The 23,825-nt window shown below is 46.2% G+C and overlaps 1 protein-coding gene and 1 non-coding gene across 6 annotated transcripts in view; one reads left to right on the top strand and one right to left on the bottom strand.

Moving 5' to 3' along the window:
* The first annotated feature begins 10,433 nt into the window (after positions 1-10,433).
* The window catches only part of PTPRG (protein tyrosine phosphatase receptor type G), a 908,944-nt gene continuing 895,552 nt past the window's right edge, over positions 10,434-23,825 (top strand). For 2 of the 5 annotated variants that reach the window (XM_066351768.1, XM_066351765.1), the window contains exons 1-2: positions 10,435-11,221; positions 13,507-13,575. In XM_066351768.1, coding sequence (XP_066207865.1) covers positions 11,137-11,221; positions 13,507-13,575 — 154 coding nt within the window. In that variant the 5' untranslated portion in view covers positions 10,435-11,136. Of the gene's footprint in view, positions 11,222-13,506; positions 13,576-23,825 lie in introns of all 5 variants that reach the window. The other 3 variants (XM_066351766.1, XM_066351767.1, XM_066351769.1) reach the window with 3 other exon arrangements.
* Positions 19,479-19,554, bottom strand: TRNAP-GGG (transfer RNA proline (anticodon GGG)). Its single transcript has one exon. It is a non-coding gene; the product is annotated as a tRNA-Pro (tRNA).

Raw genomic sequence — 23,825 nt, 5'->3', positions numbered from 1 at the left:
CTGTGGGTTTGGTTAGGGAAGATTATAGTGTCTTGTCACATTAATTTTTTCATGTTCCTTGAAGTTTTGTGTTCCTGTCTTTGCATTTGAACTAGTAGTCACTACCTCCAGTCTTTATTACTGTCCATTCTAATGTGTCCAAACTCATATGCTTTTACTCTAGTCATGTGCTGCAAATTCTCCTATGGATACCTGGGCTTCCACAAAGTCTCTCTCATCCATGGGCTATTGTCCCAAATAGTGTTTGTCAGGTGCTTCCAGACTATGCCAGAGAGGGACTGGAGCCAGTTCATAGGCCACTGTGGTCACTGCCAGAAACAAGGTGTCTGCCTGCCTATTACCTGATGGATGGGTGGGCAAGACTCCTTCCAGGTTATTTGGTGTATGGTGCCGGGGCCCACAGCTTCCTCAAAAACATTCTGTGGATGAATTCTAAATTTTTGATGTTGAAATTGGAAGGATAAAAACAAGGAACATATTATGTGACCATGAAGCTGATGTCTCCATAAATGTCTGCTTTTTAAAATAAGTTAAAAGCCCTGGCTAGATAGCTCAGTTGATTGGAGTGTCGTCTTGAATTGCAGTGATTGCCAGTTAGATCCTTTGTTGAGGAGTTCTATCCAGAGCACTTACAGGAACAGCAGGATGTTCCTCTCTCTCTCTCTCTCTCTCTCTCTCTCTCTCTCTCTAAATAAAATAGAATAAAATAAAATAAATTTAAAAATTTAAAAGCAAGAATGAAAATTAAAATAAATAAAAATTTAAGGAAAAAAATTTACCATTTTAAGATAATCCATTTTAAATATTTTAGTGTATTTCTTTCCAATTACTTTAATTGTATATATTTTCAAAAAGTTGAGCTAAGAATATGTATTTTTTAATTTTTACCTTAAAAAATAAAGCATTTTCCCCATGTCTTTTGTAAATATCATTTAAATGACTTTGCCATTTAAATAATATTTTCCTATATCAGTGGTAAGTATTTTATCATATTATTTGTTTAATTTGCTATTATAAACATTATTGTAAGAAACACCTTCATAAATATATATTTTAAAGCTTTATAATCTAGGATTAAAAATTAAGTTTTGACAATTAAGAAATGTAATACATGATCATCTGTAAAATATAAGAATGAGACAAACAATAGCTGGAGGTTTCAGGGAATTGAGAGTTCAATGAGAAAATGTAGGCAGAAGATGAAGGATGATTATGTAGAGAAGGTAGAATTTGAGATGAGCTTGAATTCTGGTCAGAATTTTGCAGGAAAAGATGGAACAACCTTCATAGACATTTTTGAGGGATTTCCGTTTCTGATTGTCTCTGTTTTGAGATACTACAAAAAGTATAATTTCTGGGCCAAAAGATACAGACCTTTGTGAGGTTCTTGGTACATATGGACAGCTTGCTTTTCAGAACATTTATACCAGTTTGTATTTCACTGGTAGCAAATAAGTACCCATTTTACTGCATGTTTACCAGCAGGAATATTTTACATGTGAATTTCCTTCTTTTTCCCTTCTTTTTTTGTTTTGTTTGCTTTTTAGTGAACTGGGCTGTAGAGACATGATGTAAGTGAAAAATCAGCCATTTCAGCAAATTTGAAACCATCTTCAATAATGGAAAATCGTAACCAGAAAACCTACATTCATTCTTTTCCCATATTTATCTTGTTTTCTGCAATTGTGAGAAACATTTTATAGCTGCATGAAAATTATTTTGAAAATGTTTAATTGCAACATTGTTGTAACAGCATAATGTTCTACTAAATGGCTATATAATTATTTAATTAATCCCCTATTGTTGAATATATATTTTTTTTACTTTTTATATGGGAATACTGTGATGAAGATTTCGTTCATAAACTATTGTCACCATCTCTGATTACTAAGGACCTGCAATGTCTGTGAGTCATGTTACTGTGATGCTCTTAGTTTAAAATTCAGGTCTTATAACTAGGCTTTAGAATGTATTTATTTATTTTTAAAATTTTTTTATAATTTTTTTCCCAAAGTTTGAAGCTGGGAGGCAGTCAGACAGATTCCTACATGTGCCTGACTGAGATCCACCTGGCATGTCCATCAGGGGGTGATGCTCTGCCCATCTGGGCCATTGCTCCATTGTGGCTGGAGCCATTCTAGCACCTGAGGTGGAGGCCATGGAGCCATCTTCAGTACCCGGGCCAACTTTGCTCCAATGGAGCCTTGGCTGTGGGAAAGGAAGAGAGAAATAGAGAGGAAGGAGAGGGGGAAGGGTGGAGAAGCAGATGGTTGCTTTTCCTATGTGCCCTGACTGGGAATTGAACCCAGGACTTCCACACACTGGACTGACGCCAACTGGCCAGGGCTAGGACTTATTTCTGAGCCTAGAGTACTTTATCAACTGAGCCCCTGTCTTATTTTCTAGTCCTTGGTTGCTTCATTCAAATTACTTAAACTCTCAATGCCTTATTTTTTACTACTTTAAAACAGAGGTAAGCCTGGCTAGGTACCTCAGTTGGTTAGTGTTGTCTGTATACGCTTGCCAAGGTTGAGGGTTTGGGGTTTGTTTCTCGGTCAGGGCATGTAACAGAATCAACCAATGAATGTGTAAATAAGTGGAAGAAGAAGTTGATGTTTCTCTCTCTCTCCTTTCTCCTCTCTCTAAAATTAATCAATAATATAAGAGGGAAAAGAGGGTGGGGATAGAATAGGGTAAAGGGGAGTATAAATGGTAATGGAATGAGATTTGAATTGGGGTGGTGAACACACTACAAATACAGATAGTGTGTTATAGAATTGTATACCTGAAAGCTATATAACTTGGTAAACTGTTACCCCAATAAACTCAGGTTTCATATTTTTAGTTTTTAGCTTAATAAAAACTCAACTCAAAGTGGCAAAAGGAATAAAAATAATTTATTAGCTTAAGTAACTAAAAATGTCAGGGTCTGGTCTGGCTTTAGGTATGACTTCTTTTTAGGTGGGAGGAATGGAGATAGTGAGGTAGACTTCTGCAGGCACTGCAACCAGGATCCATCCAGCAACCTCACCTGGAGCCAATGCTTGAGTACTGAGCTATTTTTAGCACCTGAAGCTGATGCTCCAACCAACCTATCTATCTATCTTCAGTGCCAGGGGCCACATTAGAACCAATTGAGCCACTGGCTGTGGGAGGGGAAGACAGAGAGAAGGGGGAGGAAGGAGGGGAAGGAAAGCAGATGGTTGCTTCTCCTTTGTGCTTTGACCGGTAATCGACCTTCGATAGAACACCAGCTGATGCTCTATCCACTGAGCCACTGGCCAAGGCTTCAGGTGTGACTTAATCTAAGGACTCAAGGGATGATATCTGATGTAGCCACCTCCTTTCTTCACTGCTTTCCTATGTGTGTGTACTTCATCCTCAAGGAGGCTCTTCCCAAGTGAACCCTCCTTGCTTCTCAAGTCTTAAGTTTATCCAGTATAGTAAACCCAGGAAGAAATTTGACTTTCACTGGATCATGTGAAAACATGTGGCCATCTCTAAGTCAAGCAGGCCACAGGGCTGAGATGTTCCAAATAGTCAAGACTGAAACACATGTTTGTGCAAAGCCAGGGAGGTGGAGAGGAAGAGGTAGAGGGTAGCAATAGAGGAAGAAGGGGTTAGGTTCACCAAGACCATCTGGGGAGATGAGCATAAAGGAAAACTGGAGTACTATTACTAGAAAAAAATAAATGGAGCTGAGCAGGTAGAAAGTAACAGATGTTCATTTCTTGTTGCATAGACTTTTGAAGCAGACAACAGTAACAGCTTACATTTATTAAACACTTAGCAGGTGCCTGGCACTCCTCTAAGTACTTTACTCTTTTTAACATCTTTCAATCTTCTCAAGTGAGGAGTACATACAACTACTATTCTTTCTTTACAAACTATGAAACTGAGGCACAAAGTGGTTTAGTTGTCTGTAGTCAAGCAGGAATAAGTAATATTGGAACTCAACTATACTTGCTTAATTGTTACTGCTTTTAACCACCAGTTTGTAATCAAAATAGACCACTAGAACTTTGATAGGCAGAATTCTAAGATGGTCCCCAAAATTTTTACTCCTGGTGTATAATCTCCTATGTAAGGCCTGTGAATGTGATGAGATAGGCACTCTCTTCCTTAGGTTACAATACATGACAAATGAGATGGTCATTACCAAGACTTCTTGGTAGCTGACTGTAGGGGGGTCTCTTGCTGGCTTTGAAAAGTTGCCATGCTGACACGCGAAAGCTGTCTGGCCAAGCTGCGGGCCGCCTGCAACCCTGCCTGCCGGGGAAGGACTGGAGCCCGGGAACCGGCGGAGATCCACCACTGAGCAAGGGAGCGCGGTGCGCAGCCTCGCCCCACCTGCGGAGCTGAGGGTTGCGGCCCTGCGCGTGAGCTGACTCCACCCACGAGGACAGGGCAGAAGCCTGGAAAAATGTGGAGTTCCATAGCTGAGCACGCTCCAGCAGCCCTGCCTGGCCCGCGTGGACCCAAGGCCTGCGGCCCAACCCGGGAGCCAGCTCTGACCGTGGGGGTAGGGTGGAAGCCCAGAACAGGCGGAGACCCACAGCAGAGCAAAGGTGCTCACCGCTGACCTTGGTGCTGAGGCTGTGGCTGGGGTGTGCTGCGCAACCTCACCCGTGGGGCAGGGCGAAGGCCAAGACCGGCTGAGGCTTGTAAAGCCACACGTGAACACAGCCCCTCCCATGGAGGAGAGGCGAAAATTACAGCAACAGCGCAGCAGGCTGGCACTGACAACGCCCATACCCGAACCCCCTAGGCAGCGGCGGAGGGTGTGGTGGGCCTGCAGTCAGACGACACCTAGGGAACACAGAGGCAACACTCGTTGGACTCCAGTGGCCAAACCTTTCTTATACACAGATAAAATGGGCAGGCAGAGAAATGCAACCCAAATGAATCAAGAGAAATCCCCAGAGAAGGACCTGAATAAGTCAGATATAACCAAGTTACCAGATGCAGAGTTTAAAATAATGATTGTTAGGATGTTCAAAGAGCTTAGAACAACAATAGATGGTCATTATGAACACCTAAATAAAGAGATAGCAAATATAAAAAAGGAAATTGAAATAATAAAAAAGAATCAGTCAGAAATGACAAATATAATATCAGAATTGAAGACCACAATGGAAGGAATTAAAAGCAGGGTGGATGAAGCTGAGGATCAAATCAGCGAGTTAGAGGATGGAAGCAGAGCAGAAAAAAGAAAAGAGACTCAAAAAGTCTGAGGAAACTCTAAGAGAGCTCTGTGACAACATGAAGAGAAATAACCGCATCATAGGGGTTCCTGAAGAAGAACAGAAAGAACAAGGGATATAAACTTTGTTCAATCAAATCATAGCTGAAAACTTCCCTAAATTGAGGCAGGAAAAAGTCTTACATGTTCAAGAAGCACAGAGAACTCCATTAAAGAGAAACCCAAAGAAATCGACACCAAGACACATCATAATTAAAATAACAAAGCTAAGTGATAAAGAGAAAATATTAAAAGCTGCTAGAGAAAAAAAGGCTATCACCTACAAAGGAACCCCCATAAGGATGACATCCGATTTCTCAACAGAAATACTTGAGGCCAGAAGGGAATGGCAAGAAATATTCAAAGTAATGCAGAACAAGAACCTACAACCAAGACTACTTTATCTAGCAAGGCTATTGTTTAAAATTGAAGGAGAAATAAAAAGCTTCCCAGACAAAAAAAAAAAAAAAATTCAAGGAATTCACTAAAACCAAACAAATGCTGCAAGAAATGCTAAGGGGCCTGTTGTAAACAGATCAAACGTGTAAAAGAATATAGCAAAAAAGGAATACAGCTTTAAAGAATAAAATGACAATAAACAACTACATATCAATAGTAACCTCAAATGTAAATGGATTAAATGATCCAATCAAAAGACATAAGGTAGCTGTGTGGATAAGAAAACAGGACCCTTACATATGCTGTCTACAAGAGACACACCTTAAAACAAAAGATGCACATAGACTGAAGGTAAAAGGATGGAAAAAAATAATTCATGCAAATGGAAATGAAAAAAAATGCTGGGATAGCAACACTTATATCAGACAAAATGGACTTTAAAACAAAAGCTATAGTAAGAGATAAAGAAGGACACTACAAAATGATAAAGGGAGAAATCCAACAGGAAGATATAACAATTATAAATATCTACGCACCTAATATAGGAGCACCTAAATATATAAAGCAGACTTTGATGGATATAAAGGGCGAGATCAACAGCAATACTAAAATAGTATGGGATTTTAATACTCCATTAACATCACTAGATAGATCCTCAAGAAAGAAAATTAACAAAGAAACAGCAGTCTTAAAGGATACACTAGATCAACTTGATTTAATAGATATCTTCAGTACCTTTCACCCTAAAGCAGCAGAATATACATTCTTTTCAAATGCTCATGGTACATTCTCTAGGACAGACCACAAAAACGGTCTCAATAAATTTAAGAAGATTGAAATCATATCAAGCATTTTCTCTGATCACAATGGCGTGAAACTAGGAATCAACCACAACAGAAAAACTTAAAAATACTCAAACACTTGGAAACTAAATAGCATGTTATTAAATAACGAATAGGTTAACAATGAGATCAAAGAAGAAATAAAAAAATTCCTAGAAACAAATGATAATGAGCATACATCAACTAAAAATTTATGGGACACAGCAAAAGCAGTACTGAGAGGGAAGTTCATAGCATTATGGGCATACTTTAAGAAGCTAGAAAAAGCTCAAATAAACAACTTGACCCTCCATCTAAAAGAACTAGAACTAGTAAAGCCCAGGGGTAGTAAAAGGAAGGAAATAATAAAGATCAGAGCAGAAATAAATGACATAGAGGCTAAAGAAACAATACAGAGGATCAACAAAACCAGGAACTGGTTCTTTGAAAAGGTAAACAAGATTGATGAACCTTTAACCAGACTCACTAAGAAAAAAAGAGAGAAGACTCAAATAATAAAATTAGAAATGAGAGTGGAGAAATAACAAGTGACACAACAGAAATACAAAATATTGTAAGAAAATATTATACTATGAGAACTGTATGCCAAAAAACTAGACAACCTAGATGAAGTGGACAAATTCCTTGAAACATATAATCTTCCAAAAATCAATCTGGAAGAATCAGAAAACCTAAACAGACCAATTATAACAAATGAGATCGAAACAGATATCAAAGCCCTCCCAACAAAGAGGTGAATAAGGCTGGTGAACTAGAAACCTTTGATTCTAGGAAACTCGGATAAGTCAGTGGCTTTGGAAGCCCTGAATGGAAAGGGAAGTGCTTTCCCACTATATTTCTTGCCTGCTGGGTGCGAGCTAGGATTAAAGCTAATGGCCCACCAGTTCTTGGCTCTGTTGTTTCATTACCATCTGTCCAAATCAAACCTGAATCTGAATGGGCCAGTTGGCTGTGATGGTGGCCGTGGCTACTGGCTTTACACCTATATTAGTTACATGTGGAATTCTTTTTTTGCGTATCACTATCTTCTTATATATCTCGATTTCCAATAATCAAAGATGCTTCTGCTTCTGAGTAGCTATTTTAAAGTAGCGGAAAATATTAAAAATTTAATTAAGGGCCACATAAACTCATTACACGGGCCAGATCCAGACCCGCGGGCCGTATGTTGGCCATGCCTGGTCTAGTGTGTATGAGCTGTTCTGGGATTGTCTGGAGAATGAGTGAAAAGGCATTCTGTGTGGTATGCCTGTAAGGTTCTATTTTGTTATAGGAACTGATGGGCTTGGGTTGGGGGAGGGTGCTTGCAAGAGCAGTTTGCCTTAAACTTCAGCCTAGGGCCGTAGGACAGTGGCCAGGCCAGACCAAATTTGACATTCTTTTTTTTTTTTTTTGTATTTTTCTGAAGTTGGAAACGGGGAGACAGTCAGACAGACTTCCGCATGTGCCGGACCGGGATCCACCCGGCACGCCCACCAGGAGGTGATGCTCTGCCCATCTTGGGCGTCGCTCTGTTGCAACCAGAGCCATTCTAGTGCCTGAGGCAGAGGCCAAAGAGCCATCTTCAGTGCCCGGGCCAACTGTGCTCCAATGGAGCCTTGGCTGCGGGAGGGAAAGAGAGAGACAGAGAGGAAGGAGAGGGGGAGGGGTGGAGAAGCAGATGGGCGCTTCTCCTGTGTGCCCTGGCCGGGAATCGAACCCTTGACTCCTGCATGCTGGGTCGATGCTCTACCACTGAGCCAACCGACCAGGGCCTGACATTCATTTTTAGTATGGACCTCCACACGGTAATACTATGAGAAGCAGTAATTCTCTCTCCAAACCTATGTAAGGTTTCCCCTATGACGTAGGCCATTTTCCCATCCCACATTTCAGTGTATTTTCAAACCATCATTCCTTCACATCTGGGTAGGCACACAGGCTCAGAATCCTAACTCTGCTACTCACTAGATGGTGATTCATCATTTTGCTCCTTTGATCTGGTTTCCTTGTTTATATAAGGGGAGAAATAATCCTTTCTTCTGACAGAACTGTAAGGAATACATGAGAGAATGTGTCCTGTGTTTTGGTAAGCTCCACAAAGGTCACAGGCCTTGTCCTTTTTATGTCTGTGTTCCCAGTATGCCCTGCACAGAGTAAGTGCTCAGTAACTTTGCTGAATGAACATTTATGGAAAGAATTCAGCATGATGCCTGGTAGATACTAAGCATTCCACAAATGGCAGTTTTTATGTTGGCCATTTTGCAAAGAAGGAAACTCACCTGGGGATGTCTACCCAGGTGTTCTGTTCTGATTCAAATTCCACGGATTTCCTCATTTTATCACTCAATTTTAATAAGGTAAACACACAGGGGTCATTCTAACCTCACTCAAAGCTCCCACTGAAGATGGACATCACTTAAATACAACGCTCCCCCCAAAACTGACCCTGGCAAGCATTTATGCGAGAGTAAGGATTACAACAAAACCAGGAAGGGCCAAACTCCAAAGCAAACAAAGTCCACTCATTCCCCACCCTTGGGGAGGATGCTCACTGAGGTCGGCTAAAGATAGAGGGCCCTTCCCTGGAACTTCCTGGCTTTTATTAATTTCTAATCCCAGAGGTAACTTTTCAAAGGTTTTTCTTTTGAAAGTGTGGGTGTGAAACTGCTTCCCTAATCACATCTTGCGGGTGGATCTCGGAACATCTGTATATTATTTGAAACTTTGCATCGGGTTGGGATGTTTGGGTGGGTGGGGGGACCCTGCAAGGTGAGATAAAACAGCAGCAGCGTTAAAAACATATCAAGATGGCTTTTAAATAGAGGCAGAAAAATTAGCCAAAAAATTGTAATTGGCTAATTACCTTGGCTCAAATATACATTTAATCAAAGCCCGCCTCCCCCACTGTTAGCACTAGAGTAAAAGAAAAATAGGGCGCACAGAACTCTAAGCGATAAAGATCTTCTCACCAAGAGCCAAGGGACAAAACTCATTACAGATAAGCCCAGTCCTCCCATTTCCCCCCGGACGCTTCTCCCCGATTGCTGTCGCTCTTCAGGTAGCTACCAGGAAATCGGTGCTGCCCAGCGGGACTGCTTTCACCCAGCCGGGGGTAAGAGGCGCACTTTCTGTGACCTCCCTACCACCAGGCCGGAGTACGGGAACCTTTACTTTCTCCTTTGGAGTGGCGAGTTGAGAAAACTCCGCCACCGATGACGGTGGCGCGAGGACATGGGGTGTGGGGCTCCGAAGGGTTGGATTTTGCCAGTCCAAGATCGATATTTCTCCCCTTCTTCCATACCAGCCATGAACTAGGCCAATGGAAGACCAAGAATTAAAAAAATAAATAAATAAAAAATAAAGTCTCAATGCAGCCCAAGTGCAAAGGCCACCACTGGGCTTTGTTTCCAGGCAGCTGAATGGGCCGGGCTGGGGGCGCAGGCAAGGAGTGAGTACGGCGCGCCCCGCCGCGGTGCTGCCTGGACGATGAATACCTAAGGATACCCTGGAGCCCTAAAGAGGCAGCTTGCCTCCCTCCTCTCCTCAGACCCGAGCTAGCCTCCCCCAAACCCTCCCAAGTCACGAGTCCGCGAGCAACACGGAGAGGGGGAGACCTCGCCAAGCCCGTTCAAAGCGGGGCGCCCTTAAGAGCTTGCAGTACGGGAATCTGGCAAAGACTCGCTAGCCCAAAAAGCAGCTTCCCTTTTCCCTCTTAAGACCGGGCCAGAGCCTCCCTTTGCCCCGACACTGCCCTAGGCGTGTCCGCAGTCCGCGGATCAGCGCCGGAGGAAAACTGGGCTGTGGGACCATTCCGAGGGGATAGCAGAGCGTGGCTGCTTTAAGAACGTGGAGAGCGCGCGCCCGCCGTCCTGGCTGCGCGCCCCCGTCACCGCCGCGCGCCCCCTGCTCGCTCGTTCGCTCGCTCGCCGGCTTTAAAGTCTCTGCCAGGATCCATGCTCACATGTTACTTCCTGTATGGAGGCATGGCCAGTTTCCAGCCCCGCGCTCCCTGTTCCTCCGCAGCCTGCGCAGGAGCCACAACTTTCAGGAGCATGGACTGAAGGCGCCCTAGCCCCAGCGTCCTTCTGAGATCCTTTGTGTTTTCCTCTTGCCGTTTCTATTTTGGGGGGTCTCTTCGCTCCCCTCGCCTCTCCCCTCCCCTGCTCGCAAACATGCCTCCTTCCTTCCCGGGGCCCTGGAAGGAGCTGCCTGCCTGAAACCCGGAGACGCGCCCTGCCGCCGCCGCTGCCGCCGTCGGCTCTTGGGCTGCGCTGCGCTGCCGACTCAAGTTGGGGATCCTCGGCTGCTCGCCGCCGCCGCCGCCGCCGCTTGTGGTCCTTGCCTGCCCCGGGCCCGGGCAGCGCCGCCGCCCGCCGACTCTCCGCCTTGGCTTGCTCGGCTCGCTCCCTTTTGAACGGAAAGCAACCCTTCTCCACCGAGGATCGTCCCCAGCGTGGCTCCACGTTCCTGGTCACTTTTTGAGGTTTTCCGGAGGACACTTGGCTTCCTGATTCCGGGGAGACTCGGACCGCTGAGCGCGGAGGGCCCGTTGAACGGGCGATCAGGGGAAGAGCCCGGGTTTAGCGTAGGCTCACACGGAGGCAGGAACTTATTCAACAAGTTTACCCCCCCCCCCCCCTGCTTTCCTTTTTTCGATGTGCGTTTTCGGACATGCGGAGGTTACTGGAACCGTGTTGGTGGATTTTGTTCCTGAAAGTCACCAGTTCTGTGCTCCATTATGTCGTGTGTTTCCCGGGTGAGTGCTGGACGCCGAGGGGACGCGCGGCCCTGGCAGGCGCGCGGGGGATGCGGAGTTGTGGCCGGGGCACGGAGCTCCGGAGCACGGCCCGGGAACCCTGGAGAGGGTAGAGGGGGTCCGGGCGCCCGGGGAGGAAAGGGGAATCACTCCGCTGGCTTTAACGGCGTTTAGGGAGGCTGGTGGTTGTGGAGGGTTGAAGAAGGGGTTGACCGGGGAGGGGAGCAGGGGCCGCAGGGGTCTGCTCTTGCTCGGGTTCGGGAGGCCTGCGGAGCCAGAGTCGGGAGAAAAAGGGACTCGCTTTGCCGACTTGCAGCCGTTTGGGAGAGCCAGCGCTCTGAGGCTGTTGAGGTAGAGTTGGGACCACCGGAGAATTCCTCTGTGGGTTTGAGGGGCCCAGTGTGCGCCCCTTGCTCAGGCAGGTTTTAATGGAACTCAGAATCAGAAGGGGGACTTGCTTTGCTTCTTCCCGACTCTTTGGAGAGGCTGGGTCTCGGGAGACGGAAGCTGGAAGCTGACCGTGGAGGATTGGGGATGTTGGGAACGGTCTGCATTCTGGTTTCGGGGGCCAGGGTGACCCCCATTCGGCGCTGGAGCGCGGGCTGCATTTCGGTGCTGGCGCGAGGTTGCCTTCCCGGCCGCGGGGGCCTGGGCACGGTGGGAGGGCAGGGAGCAGGCAGTCTAAGGAGATCTCAGCCTCCCGAGCCCCGACCCGCCCAGCCCCTTTACCCCGAAACTCTGCTTGGCGGGGCTGCTCAGGTCTGGGCGCGGGGGTTGCGTCGGCGATTGGACTGCTGTTCGCGCCGGGCGGATTATTTCCCTCTCGCTCGCGCCTGCCTACCTTCATCTTTGCCCTTTTGCAGGCTGTTCGCGGTTGGCGGACCCAGACCCACTCCTTTCTGGCCGGGTTAAGACAGGGAAAGTGTTGGCTATTGATGGCGACAATAAGTAACAGCACGTAGCGGTGTGCTGTTTGGCGATCGTCCACTTCCAGCCCTCCACCAGCAGACCTCCTACCCCTTCCTTTCTATCCTGGAGAAGGGCAGAGGCTAGACGCCTTCCTCTACCATCACGCAGGTCCTCCGGGCTGCATCCCCGAGCTCCCTTGAATCTGCCCAGCCCCTTTCCCGGGGGTGGAGGCCACATCCTCTGCCCTAGCTGGGGAAGGTGTGGGAAGAAGGGGGCGATTCACTTTTCGTCCTTCGTTCTCCTAAGGATAGAGAATTACCCATTTTTCTGCCTTCTCATCCACCAGCTCCTGGATACCCGGAGATGGAGATTTTCTGAAAGAAAAAAAAAAAAAAAAAAAGGGAAAACGTACCCCGACGTTTTTTGCTCTTCCTGGTCACAGCCGCTTGCTCCCCAGGCGGCCTGAGCGCTCGGTTTTGATGCAGCGAGTCCCTCAGCTCCGTCGTGCGCTCTAGAGGAGGGCGCGGGCGCTTTTGCTGCCCTCGGGACCCGCTCGGGGACCGGTAGCGAGTGTCCCCTTCGCATGCACGGGGACTGCCATGAGGGGTAGAGAGAGGCAAAGCATCGTCCTTTCTTCGGTCCCTCTTTCTCTCTGCCTATTCTTCGGCCCCTGGAACCGCACTGAGCTTCTGCCACAGCCTGGAAACCCAGCTCAATACTAAGGGAGGACGTGTGTCCACACTGACCCCGAGGCCTAGGTTTTGCCCACCAGAGCCTTGTAACCATGGGGCTGGGGGCGCTGTGGACATTTCCCCTTACAGTGCTCTCTCCTTAAAGGACTACTGCTCAGTATTGATGTTGGTCATCTGCTCTTTCTAGACTTTTCTCTTTGCCAGGGACTTGCCGCCGGAGTGAGCTCAGGTGCGCCCTGGGGTTGAGCTTTGTACGGGTCACACTTTACTGGGGACAGTGGGAGACAACAGGAAAGCAGCCTTGCGAAATAGGAGGATTTCTAATTCCACTCTGGCTTCTTACTCCCGACATGCAGTCACAGTGGGCCGGCCGTGATTTTTTCCTCCCTGGTTTGAGGAAGCTTGAAATCTAAAATGGGACTGCTCGCTAGGGAGGCCGCCTTCGTGGGGCTTGGACAATGTTCATCTTCACATTTTCTTTCCGTGCCCACGTTGCGAGGTAAAATAGCCTATCGCTTGGCCCCGGAGCCAGGGAAGTCGGGAAGAGACAGCAGTGGTGTGAGTCGGGAGGAAAAGGGGATGTGGTCTGTAAAGGTGCTGCGGGAGAGGGTGCAGCCGCGCTGGGAACCCGGCAAAGTTAAAATGTCAGAGCCTTCGGTGACGCTGGCTTTCCGTTTTCCTAAGGTGCGGTGACGCCGCTGGACCTCAGGGGGCGCCCCGGAGTCACTCGTCAAGCTCCTGCCACCTCCACTGGTGGGGCTCGGCCACCTCCACGCGGTGGGGCCGCAGTGGGAGCTGAGATGGAGCGCTCGCGGCCGGGTCTCAGGCTGTGGGGTCTTCCGGGTCTCGGCGGGGCGGGTGGCTTCAGCTCCACAATGTTGCACCTGGTCCGCTGTCAGCCCCAGGGTGGGGCGGTGGTGGTGTGGGGCTTAACTTGGGTCTGGGACCCCTTCCCATCCCCTTCCTTTCCATAAGCTTGGAGGCGCTTATCTGCTTGACATGAGGGATAAAAATGCTTCTGGTATTGGATTAGGATCTTTCTTAGGTTTTAATCAAAATCCCTTGTTAGTTATTTTGTTTGTCAGAATTGCACCAACTTTTCAGTTGGGTTTGGATTCTGAGCTACTGTTCAGGACACTGGGGAACTGTAATTTGGGAGGGTTTTGGAAACAGTGGTATGGTTTTGTCCCAGCAAATCTGAAATAGTGGCGTTTGGTTTTTCAACAAAAGTATGGCAGGTGTGGGACCCGCGCTGCTGTTAGTGTTTCAAGTGATACTTCCGCTTTACAGAGCAGAAGTGTCAAACATAATACAGTGCATACATAAATAGTGTTTTTTCATAATCTCTTTAAAAATACTCTTATGAAAATAGGAAAACGTAATGAACCCCTGTGGAGTCCCCACCCAGCTACAGTAACCAGCTCAGTCTTTTCCTCTTTAATACCCCCGTACCTCCCCAACACCTCATTTTATTATTATTATTTTTTTAAATTTATTTATTTATTTATTTTTTTACCGCACGAGAGAGACAGCTGGGAAGGGAGAGAGATGATAAGTGTCAGTTGCATCACTTCAGTGGCTCATTTATTGCTTCTCATAGGTGCTTGGCTCAAGCCGAGCCAGTGACCCCTTGCTAGAGCCAGTGTCCCTGGGCTTCAAGTTAGTGACTTTTGGGTCCAAGCTAGTGACCATGGGGTCATATCAATGATCCTGCGCTTAAGCTGGCAACCTTGGGGTCTCAGTGTCCTAGGTTGATGCTCTACCACTGTGCCACCTGTCAGGCCCTCCTGATTTTAAAAGCACATCTTACGTCCAATTCATTTCAAGCATTTGTATATATTGCTAATCACTGAGAATGTAAATGCCTCCAACATTATTATATAAGCTACATTACTTGAGAGGGTTAATATTTTTTATTTTTGTTATTTTTTTAATATTTTTCCAAAGTGAGAAGCGGGAGGCAGACAGACTCCTACATGCGCCCTACCGGGATCCACCCGGCATGCCCACCAGGGAGTGATGCTCTGCCTATCTGGGGCATTGCTCTGCTGCAGTCAGAGCCATTCTAGCCCCTGAGGCGGAGGCCATGGAGCCATCCTCAGCGCCTGGGCCATCCGCTGCGGGAGGAGAAGAGAGAGACAGAGAGAAAGGAGAAGGGGAAGGGCGGAAAAGCAGATGGGCACTTCCCTTGTGTGTCCTGGCTGGTAATCGAACTGGGGACTTCCACATGCTGGGCCCATGCTCTACCGTTGAGCCAACCAGCCAGGTCCAAGAGGATTAATATTTTATGTATTTTATATTCTTGAGCTCTTTAGCAGAAAGTTAAAAATATTTTTTATTCATTTCTTTCTGTCCTCAGAGTGAAACCCTTCTGTTTGACTCTCATATGTTTTGTACCCTCATTAGATTACACCCAGGAGGCTGACACTGGAAACACTTCGGGTGGATAAACCCTTGAGTGTACTTTTGTAGGTGTAAGAATCCGAGGACCCATGACTGATGTCCAGTGCTTCTTCCTCTAAGCCAGCGGTTCTCAACCTGTGAGTCACGACCCACAGGTTGAGAACCGCTGCTCTAAGCTGTTCCGTTTATTTGCATATACATGCTTTAGTCCTGATGGACATCCTTTATGGCCTTCTTGGAAAAGTGTGAAAGTAATATTTGTAAGTCAGTTATCTTACTCTAAGGAATGGGGAAAGAAATCATGCAGCCTTCCTTTCTTTTTCCCTTAAAGTGTCTTGTTTGAAAATAAAGAATCTTTATCCTTTCTTTTTTTCTTAATTATTTATTTATTTTTTTAAGTGAGAGGAAGGGAGATAGTGAGACAGACTCCTACAAGTACTCCAATCGAGATCCACCCAGTAACCCCAGTCTGGGGCTGATGCTCCAATCAACAGAGCTATCCTCAGTGACTGGGTCCATACTGGAACCAATCGCTGCAGGAGGGGAAGAGGGAGAGAAGGGTGGAATGGAGAAGCAGATGGTCCTTTCTCTTGTGTGCCCTGACTGGGAGGGAACGGGGGAGTCCATACACTGGCCAGCCTTAGCCATGTTTAAACTGGTTCTTCTGACACAGTTATTAAATACTATCTTGATGTTACCTTCTAAATAGTGTTCACATTACAGAGTTGGTGAAATTAGCACATTAACCCATAACAGGAATTTTTGGAATTAGAGGAAGTTGCTGTTGCTGGAGGAAGAAGGATTATAGGAAAGGGCTAAAATGAGAAAAGGAACTAGCCAATAATGAAGCTCTGAGCATCTCCCCTTAATTATAAAACTGTTTTCATTAAATAAAAGGTTACATTGTTATTTATATGAAGTGGTACAGGGAATGCTGATGATTTCATAAAGCAAAACAAAAAAACCCCTTCTAAAACAAAAAAAGCCTTCTATTCTGAAAAACTCCCAAGTTAATGTAGTATAATCAGTTACCTGTCTGTGCACCAATTGGAATGAACTTTCTTGCCATTCAAGTTCATTTCTGGTGCCCTGGAGCCATTGTTACTAAGGGCCCTCTCCCTCCTCCTCTCCCGTTTTATTGGAAACTGTGTGTTCAGAAGGACAGTCTGGATGCTTAGGTTAGCCTTACCTACCTGAAGAAAGCAAATTAAGTGTTGCTGATCCTTTGTTGCTTTATTAACCTCTTTCCATCTGTGATGAACGTTTTTTTTTTTAAATATGAATTTTCATTTGATGTAGAACAATGGTTTTCAACCAGTGTGCGAGCAATTTTAAAACAGGCAATAGCTGACTATTTAGTCAGGGGCAGTAATCCCTTTTCCCTTAGATTATCAAATAAAAAATGACAACAGCCAACACAATAATAGCCGTCTGGTGTGAATAAATAAAAAATAACCTATTTTTCTTGTCAGATTGACAAAAAATACATTTTTTGGTGTGCTGTAGGATTTTAGTAATTAGTTTTATGTGCACCATGAGATGAAAAAGGTTGAAATGGCTCACTTAAGAACATGCGATGTATGGCCCTGGCCGGCTGGCTCAGTGGTAGAGCGTCCGCCTGGTGTGCAGGAGTCCTGGGTTTGATTTCTAGTCAGAGCACACAAGAGAAGCCCCCATCTGCTTCCCCACCCCTCCCCCTCTCCTTCCTCTCTGTCTCTCTCTTCTCCTCCCGCAGCCAAGGCTCCATTGGAGCAAAAGTTTGCCTGGGCGCTGAGGATGGTTCCTTGGCCTCTGCCTCAGGTGCTAGAATGGCTCTGATTGCAGCAGAGCAATGCCCCAGATGGGCAGACCATCGCCCCCTGGTGGGTGTGCCGGGTGGATCCCGATCGGGCTCATGCGGGAGTCTGTCTGACTGCGTCCCCGTTTCCAACTTCAGAAAAATACACACACAAAAAAAGCATGCAATGTGGGTGTGCATTATGAATTGCAAGCTTAAAAAAATTGATTAACACTTTCATCCTGGGGACACATCTTTCATTTGCTTATATTTCTTAAATCAGAGCTTTTGGGAGAAATTCAGAGTACCTAAAATTATCTCAATAGTGCTTGATGTCCCCCCAGATAAGTCCTCCTATGCCTTGGTTACAGGTTGACCACTGTCAGATGACAGGTTGTAACCACTGAAACTTCATTTTTGACCGTATCTGTGTAAAGAATAAAAGGCCTGCATGTCTTAACAATGTAAAGGAAGCCAAGGAAGTGTGCCCAGATTCACTTTCAGTTCGTCCCCGAAGCCTGGTAGCTACTGAGGAGAGCCTCAGGAAAGAGAGATGTTCTGGAGGAGCCTGCCCCTGTCAGGTGCTGAGAGCTTGTGGAATTCGGCAGCAGTCACTGAATTTGTTCCAGAATGAGGTTTCCTGGGCACACAAGCCTTCAGTAAATATTTGCGAATGATGAAAATATTTGATGTCACAGTCTCCCTGTCTGAGAAATGGGACTGACCAGCTTGCAAAGAATGGGACTGACCAGCTTGCAAAGAATGATGGCGGTATTCTGTGTATTAAACAAGATCAAATGCATATCTCTATAAGAAGTATCTAATTTGAACTTTTTTTGGATATTGTGGAGTTATAACCCCCCCCCCCCCCAAATTTCAGAAAATGTGTTTCAAAAACCCTTGGCCTGGCCTGACCAGGTGGTGGCGCAGTGGATAGAGCTTTGGACTGGGACGCAGAGGACCCAGGTTTGAAACACCAGGGCCGCTGGCTTGAGTGCGGGCTCATCTGGCTTGAGCATGGGATCATAGACATGACCCCATGGTCGTTGACTTGAGCCCAGAGGTTGCTGGCTTGAAGCCCAAGGTCCCTGGCTTGAGCAAGAGGTAACTAACTTGCTTTGCGATAGCGCCACCCCCCCCCCCCCCCCCCCCCCGTCAAGCCACATATGAGAAAGCAATCAATGAACAACTAAGGTGCTGCAACAAAGAATTGATGCTTCTCATCTCTCTCCCTTCCTGTTTGTCTGTCCCTCTCTGTCTCTCCCTCTATCTCTCTCTCTCTGTCACACACACACATACCCACAACAACAACAACAACAACAAAACTTATTTCCCCTCGCTTTTCCCTACAATTCCTCTTTGTCTCAAATTTACAACACCACAAAATTATCGCATTTGAAAAATAGGTCTGGGTCCTGGCCAGGTATTATGGTGAGAGAGTCATCCAGACATGGGGAGGATGTGGGTTTGATCCTGGTTAGGGAACATACAAGAATCAACCAATCGCCTGACCTGTGGTGGCACAGTGGATAAAGCGTCGACCTGGAATGCTGAGGTTGCCGGTTCAAAACCCTGGGCCTGCCCGGTCAAGGCATATATGGGAGTTGATGCTTCCTGCTCCTCCCCCCTTTCTTTCTCTCTCTCTCTCTCTTCTCTAAAATGAATAAATAAAAATAAAAATAAATAAAAAAAAAAAGAATCAACCAATGACGGCATGAATAAGTGGAACAACAAATCAATGTTTCTCTCTCTAAAAATCAATAATAAACAAGATCTAGTAGTGATGTAAGTGACTTTCATTTTCAGAAAAGTCTCTGATGATTGAAATATATAACAAATCTGTAGTTTACCCCTATTAATGTACAGGATTGTAAGGTTTGCAGTGACGACTGCAAGGTTATTTGAAGTAGCTAGAGGGCTCTGTGTGCTATTGTCTCCTCCTGTAGGGACACCTGTAATTGGAGATGTCATTTTACCTATCACCATTTATTTATAGCAAATTGTTTGGGGTTTTGACTGACAAAAATAAATCTATGTGAGATGACTTGCCAGTACTACACAGGCTGGAAGTTTTTATGATGACGGTACTTGGTAAAACCATTTTTAAAAACCATACAAAATTATTTTAGGGCCTGCTGACTAGGTTCCATATGGTCCTGGTTTCTCTTTTGTGTGTGTTTGTGTGTGTGTGTGTATTTTTCTGAAGTTGGAAACAGGGAGGCAGTCAGACAGACTCCTGCATGCGCCCGATCGGGATCCACCCGGCACGCCCACCAGGGGGCGATGCTCTGCCCATCTGGGGCATTGCTCTGCTGCAACCAGGGCCATTCTAGCGCCTGAGGCAGAGGCCACAGAGCCATCCTCGGAGCCCGGGCCAACTTTGCTCCAGTGGAGCCTCGGCTGCGGGAGGGGAAGAGAGAGACAGAGAGGAAGGAGAGGGGGTGGGGTGGAGAAGCAGATGGGTGCTTCTCCTATGTGCCCTGATCAGGAATCGAACCTGGGACTCCCGCACCCCAGGCGGACGCTCTACCACTGAGCTAACCGGCCAGGGCCTGGTTTCTCTTTTTGAAGGCCCCCCCCAACCCCAACTGAACTGCGTGGTGTTACCCATGTACTTGGGGTGGGGGTGGGAGATGGGATGGAGGGAACTTTCACATTAAAGAACTCTGGTGTTCGTCAACCAGTTTACGGGTGACTGTATTGTTTTATAAGCATATAGCAAGAAGGAATCTTTTTTGGAGCCTAGACCTTGTCAGTACTTTTTCTTTTAAAACCAGGTAGCTATAGAAAGTTGTACAGAACACATCAAAGTACATGTAAGACTATGTTCTCTGGAGCCAGTCTGCCTCTGCCCTTGCTCACTTTGGTGCCTTAGACAAGTTACTTAGCTTCTCCGTGCCGCCTCTTTTTATGTTCTCTGTGAAATGGCCTAGTGATTGTATCCTGATAACTGACGGCTTGGTGAGCCTTGGATGAGAATGCCTGTTAAAGGACTTAGTGCAATGGTTACCGGTTGGTTACAGGTGCATGGTAAATAGTTTGTGCTTAGTAAATTAACCATTTTTATTACTAAAAAGGTTTAAATGGGAGTATATGAAAAGAAGAAAATGAAAAGGACAACTCTGCAAAACAAAAGCATTTAAAAGTTTTTAATGTATACTCAAATAATGCTTTTAAAAATAAATTGACTTTTTTAGCCAGAGAGGAAGGGAGAGAAAAGGGAGGGAGAGAGAGTAAGAAACATTGATTTGTTGTTCCTCTTGTGCAGTCACTGGTGGATTTTTTTTTTTTAATTTTAATTTTTTTATTTTTCTTAAGTGAGAAGCAGGGAGGCAGAGAGACAGTCTCTCATGCATCCTGGCCAGGATTCACCTGGCACGCCCCTTATGGGGCGATGCTGTGCCTGAAGCGAGGCCTTGGAGCCATTCAGCCCCCAGGGCCAGCTTGCTCCAACGGAGCCATAGCTGCGGGAGGGGAAGGGGGGGGAGAGAAGTGAGAAGGGGTGGGGTGGAGAAGTAGATGGTCACTCCTCCTGTGTGCATTGACCAGGAATTGAACCCTGGACATCCCCATGCAGGGCCAACATCCTTCCTCAGAACCAACCAGCCAGGGCCCAATGGTAGATTCTTTTTATTTTTTTAATAAATTTTTTTTTTTTAATTTTCTTAATCCCTTTACCGTTTTTACCCAGCCTCCCAAACCCCATCTCCTCTGACAGAGGTCAGTCTGTTCTTTGTATCTATAAGTCTATTTTTTGTGTGTGTGTGTTTTTTTTCTTTCATTTTTTTTTTTTTCAGAGACAGAGAGAGAGTCAAAGAGAGGGATAGACACGGACAGACAGGAACGGAGAGATGAGAAGCATCAATCATTAGTTTTTCATTGTGCGTTGCGACACCTTAGTTGTTCATTGATTACTTTCTCATATGTGCCTTGACTGCAGGCCTTCAGCAGACCGAGTAACCCCTTGCTCGAGCCAGCGACCTTGAGCTCAAGCTGGTGAGCTTTTTGCTCAAACTTGATGAGTCGGCACCCAAGCTGGCAACCTCGGGGTGTTGAACCTGGGTCTTCCACGTCCCAGTCCAATGCTCTATCCACTGTGCCACCGCCTGGTCAGGCCCAATGGTAGATTCTTATATGTGCCCTGACCTCGCCATCAACCTCAACTTATCAGGAAGATACTCTAACCTTTACTGAGCTACCCTACCAGGGCCTCAAGTGATCCTTTTTTTTTTTTTTTTTTGTATTTTTCTGAAGTTGGAAACAGGGAGGCAGTCAGACAGACTCCGCATGTGCCCAACCGGGATCCACCCGGCATGCCCACCAGGGGGAAATACTCCGCCCATCTGGGGCATTGCTCTGTTGCAACCAGAGCCATTCTAGCATCTGAGGCAGAGGCCATGGAGCCATCCCCAGCGCCCGGGCAAACTTTGCTCCAGTGGAGCCTTGGCTATGGGAGGGGAAGAGAGAGACAGAGAGGAAGGAGAGGGGAAGGGGTGGAGAAACAGATGGGCGCTTCTCCTGTGTGCTCTGGCCGGGAATCGAACCCGGGTCTCCTGCACGCCAGGCCGACGCTCTACCACTGAGCCAACCGGCCAGGGCTGAGTGATGCTTTTTGTACATGGCTTTGCTCTTGTGGTCAGGGAGGAATAAGGACTGGCCTGAGGGCATCCCATGTAAAATTATGACTATGTTTTAAGGTTTAAAGGAATTAGAAAGCTCCAGTGAAGTCGACTTTTTTTTTTTTTACATGTTTTTATTTATTCATTTTAGAGAAGAGAGAGAGTGAGAAGGGTGGAGGAGCAGGAAGCATCAACTCCCATATGAGCCTTGACCAGGCAAGCCCAGGGTTTCAAACCAGAGACCTCAGCATTCCAGGTCGATGCTTAATCTACTGCACTACCACAGGTCAGGCGGTCAACTTTTCAAGCTTAAGATGGGAAAGATAGTTTCCACAGGTTTCAAATGCACTGTGTGAGTCTCCAAGCTCTCTGTGTAGCGTTACCCCTCCTAGGAGGAGCTCTCAGCCCTGCACCCGGGAGTGCCCATTCCTCTGTTAAGGCATCTGCACTGTGTGACTCTCCCAGCTCTCTGTGTAGCGTTATCTGTCCTAGGAGGAGCTCTCAGCCCTGCGCCCTGGAGTGCCCATTCCTCTGTTAAGGCATCTGGACTGTGTGACTCTCCCAGCTCTCTGTGTAGCGTTATCCCTCCTAGGAGGAGCTCTCAGCCCTGCACCCGGGAGTGCCCATTCCTCTGTTAAGGCATCTGCACTGTGTGACTCTCCAAGCTCTCTGTGTAGCGTTACCCCTCCTAGGAGGAGCTCTCAGCCCTGCGCCCTGGAGTGCCCATTCCTCTGTTAAGGCATCTGCACTGTGTGACTCTCCAAGCTCTCTGTGTAGCGTTACCCCTCCTAGGAGGAGCTGCTCAGCCCTGCACCCGGGAGTGCCCATTCCTCTGTTAAGGCATCTGGACTGTGTGACTCTCCAAGCTCTCTGTGTAGCGTTACCCCTCCTAGGAGGAGCTGCTCAGCCCTGCACCCGGGAGTGCCCATTCCTCTGTTAAGGCATCTGCACTGTGTGACTCTCCAAGCTCTCTGTGTAGCGTTACCCCTCCTAGGAGGAGCTGCTCAGCCCTGCACCCGGGAGTGCCCATTCCTCTGTTAAGGCATCTGGACTGTGTGGCAACCCAGACAATTGGTCTCCCTGTCACCATCATTGCTGGGTTTCCATCTTTTGGCAGTAATGGGAAGTAAACAGTAGTATGTGCGTGTTGCTTTAATTTTGTACTGTGTGACCAGTGGACATGCTAATGTCCATTTCCATGTCATGGATTCAGACTAGCAGAGCACGTGAGAGAACCGCACCGTGCAGAGGGCCCGCCCTCTAATCAATTTTTTCAAACTGGAATCAGCATGACAGCTTTTTGGCCAAACAACGAAGTGTGATTTTAAACTACTCGAGTTAGCTATTTTTGGGTTGCAGTGAAGTGACACAGTTGGCTGCTGATAATCTTGCAACTGAAAAAGAAGAAATGAAAGCATAGTCCAGTGGTTCTCAAAGTGTGTGCCCTAGAAGATTTCCAGGTGCGCCCTATGGTATTCCAGAGAAATATCTGCCTGTTGGGGACCAAAAAACCAACCAGGTTTTTGGAGTTTAGATTTTTGGGGGACAGAGGTGTGGAGAAGGGGCTGTAAGCTGACAGTCTGCCCAAACTTCCACCTCACTTGCCTGATTAGGTTGCAAAAGGCTGTTAAGTTGTGGTGCTGGATTGTTTACACTACCCCCCATGTTCCCCGGAAAGACTGGAGGCAAGTTTCTTCTATCCTTTGTTTGGTGTAAAGTTAAGATGATATGTATGGTGGGGTTTTCTGCACTCAACACAATTAAGAGTAAAAAGAGAGGAATTCTTCAATGTATTGATGAGGAAATGAGAGTTTGCCTTTCAAATATATGCCCAAACATTGAAGAAATCACTAGGACACTTCAGGCTCATGTTTCTCATAAACACAAGAATGAAAAAAGTTAACACATTCATGCTGGGACCTGCCAAATTTACTAAATCTTACTAGGATTGTATCTGTATATAAAAAGATAACTTTATTGTCGTTTTCTTATTTTTTTAACCCCTCTTTTTTACGAATTCTAAAAAGCATAACAAAAAATGTAACAAAAATGTTTTCTAATGTTGGAATAAATTTAATTTTGTATTTATTTTATTTAATTACCATAAAAGCATGCTTGGACTTTATATTTTTTCTTTAATATTTGACTTAATTATTATAACATATTTCTCAGAAAGTTGTATATAATGCGCCTAGAATTATTTG

The sequence above is a fragment of the Saccopteryx leptura genome, chromosome 10, assembly GCF_036850995.1.
Source record: "Saccopteryx leptura isolate mSacLep1 chromosome 10, mSacLep1_pri_phased_curated, whole genome shotgun sequence".
Taxonomy (NCBI): Eukaryota; Metazoa; Chordata; class Mammalia; order Chiroptera; family Emballonuridae; genus Saccopteryx; species Saccopteryx leptura.
Note: the sequence above shows the minus strand (reverse complement) of the source record. Positions and strands in the feature narration are given on the sequence as shown.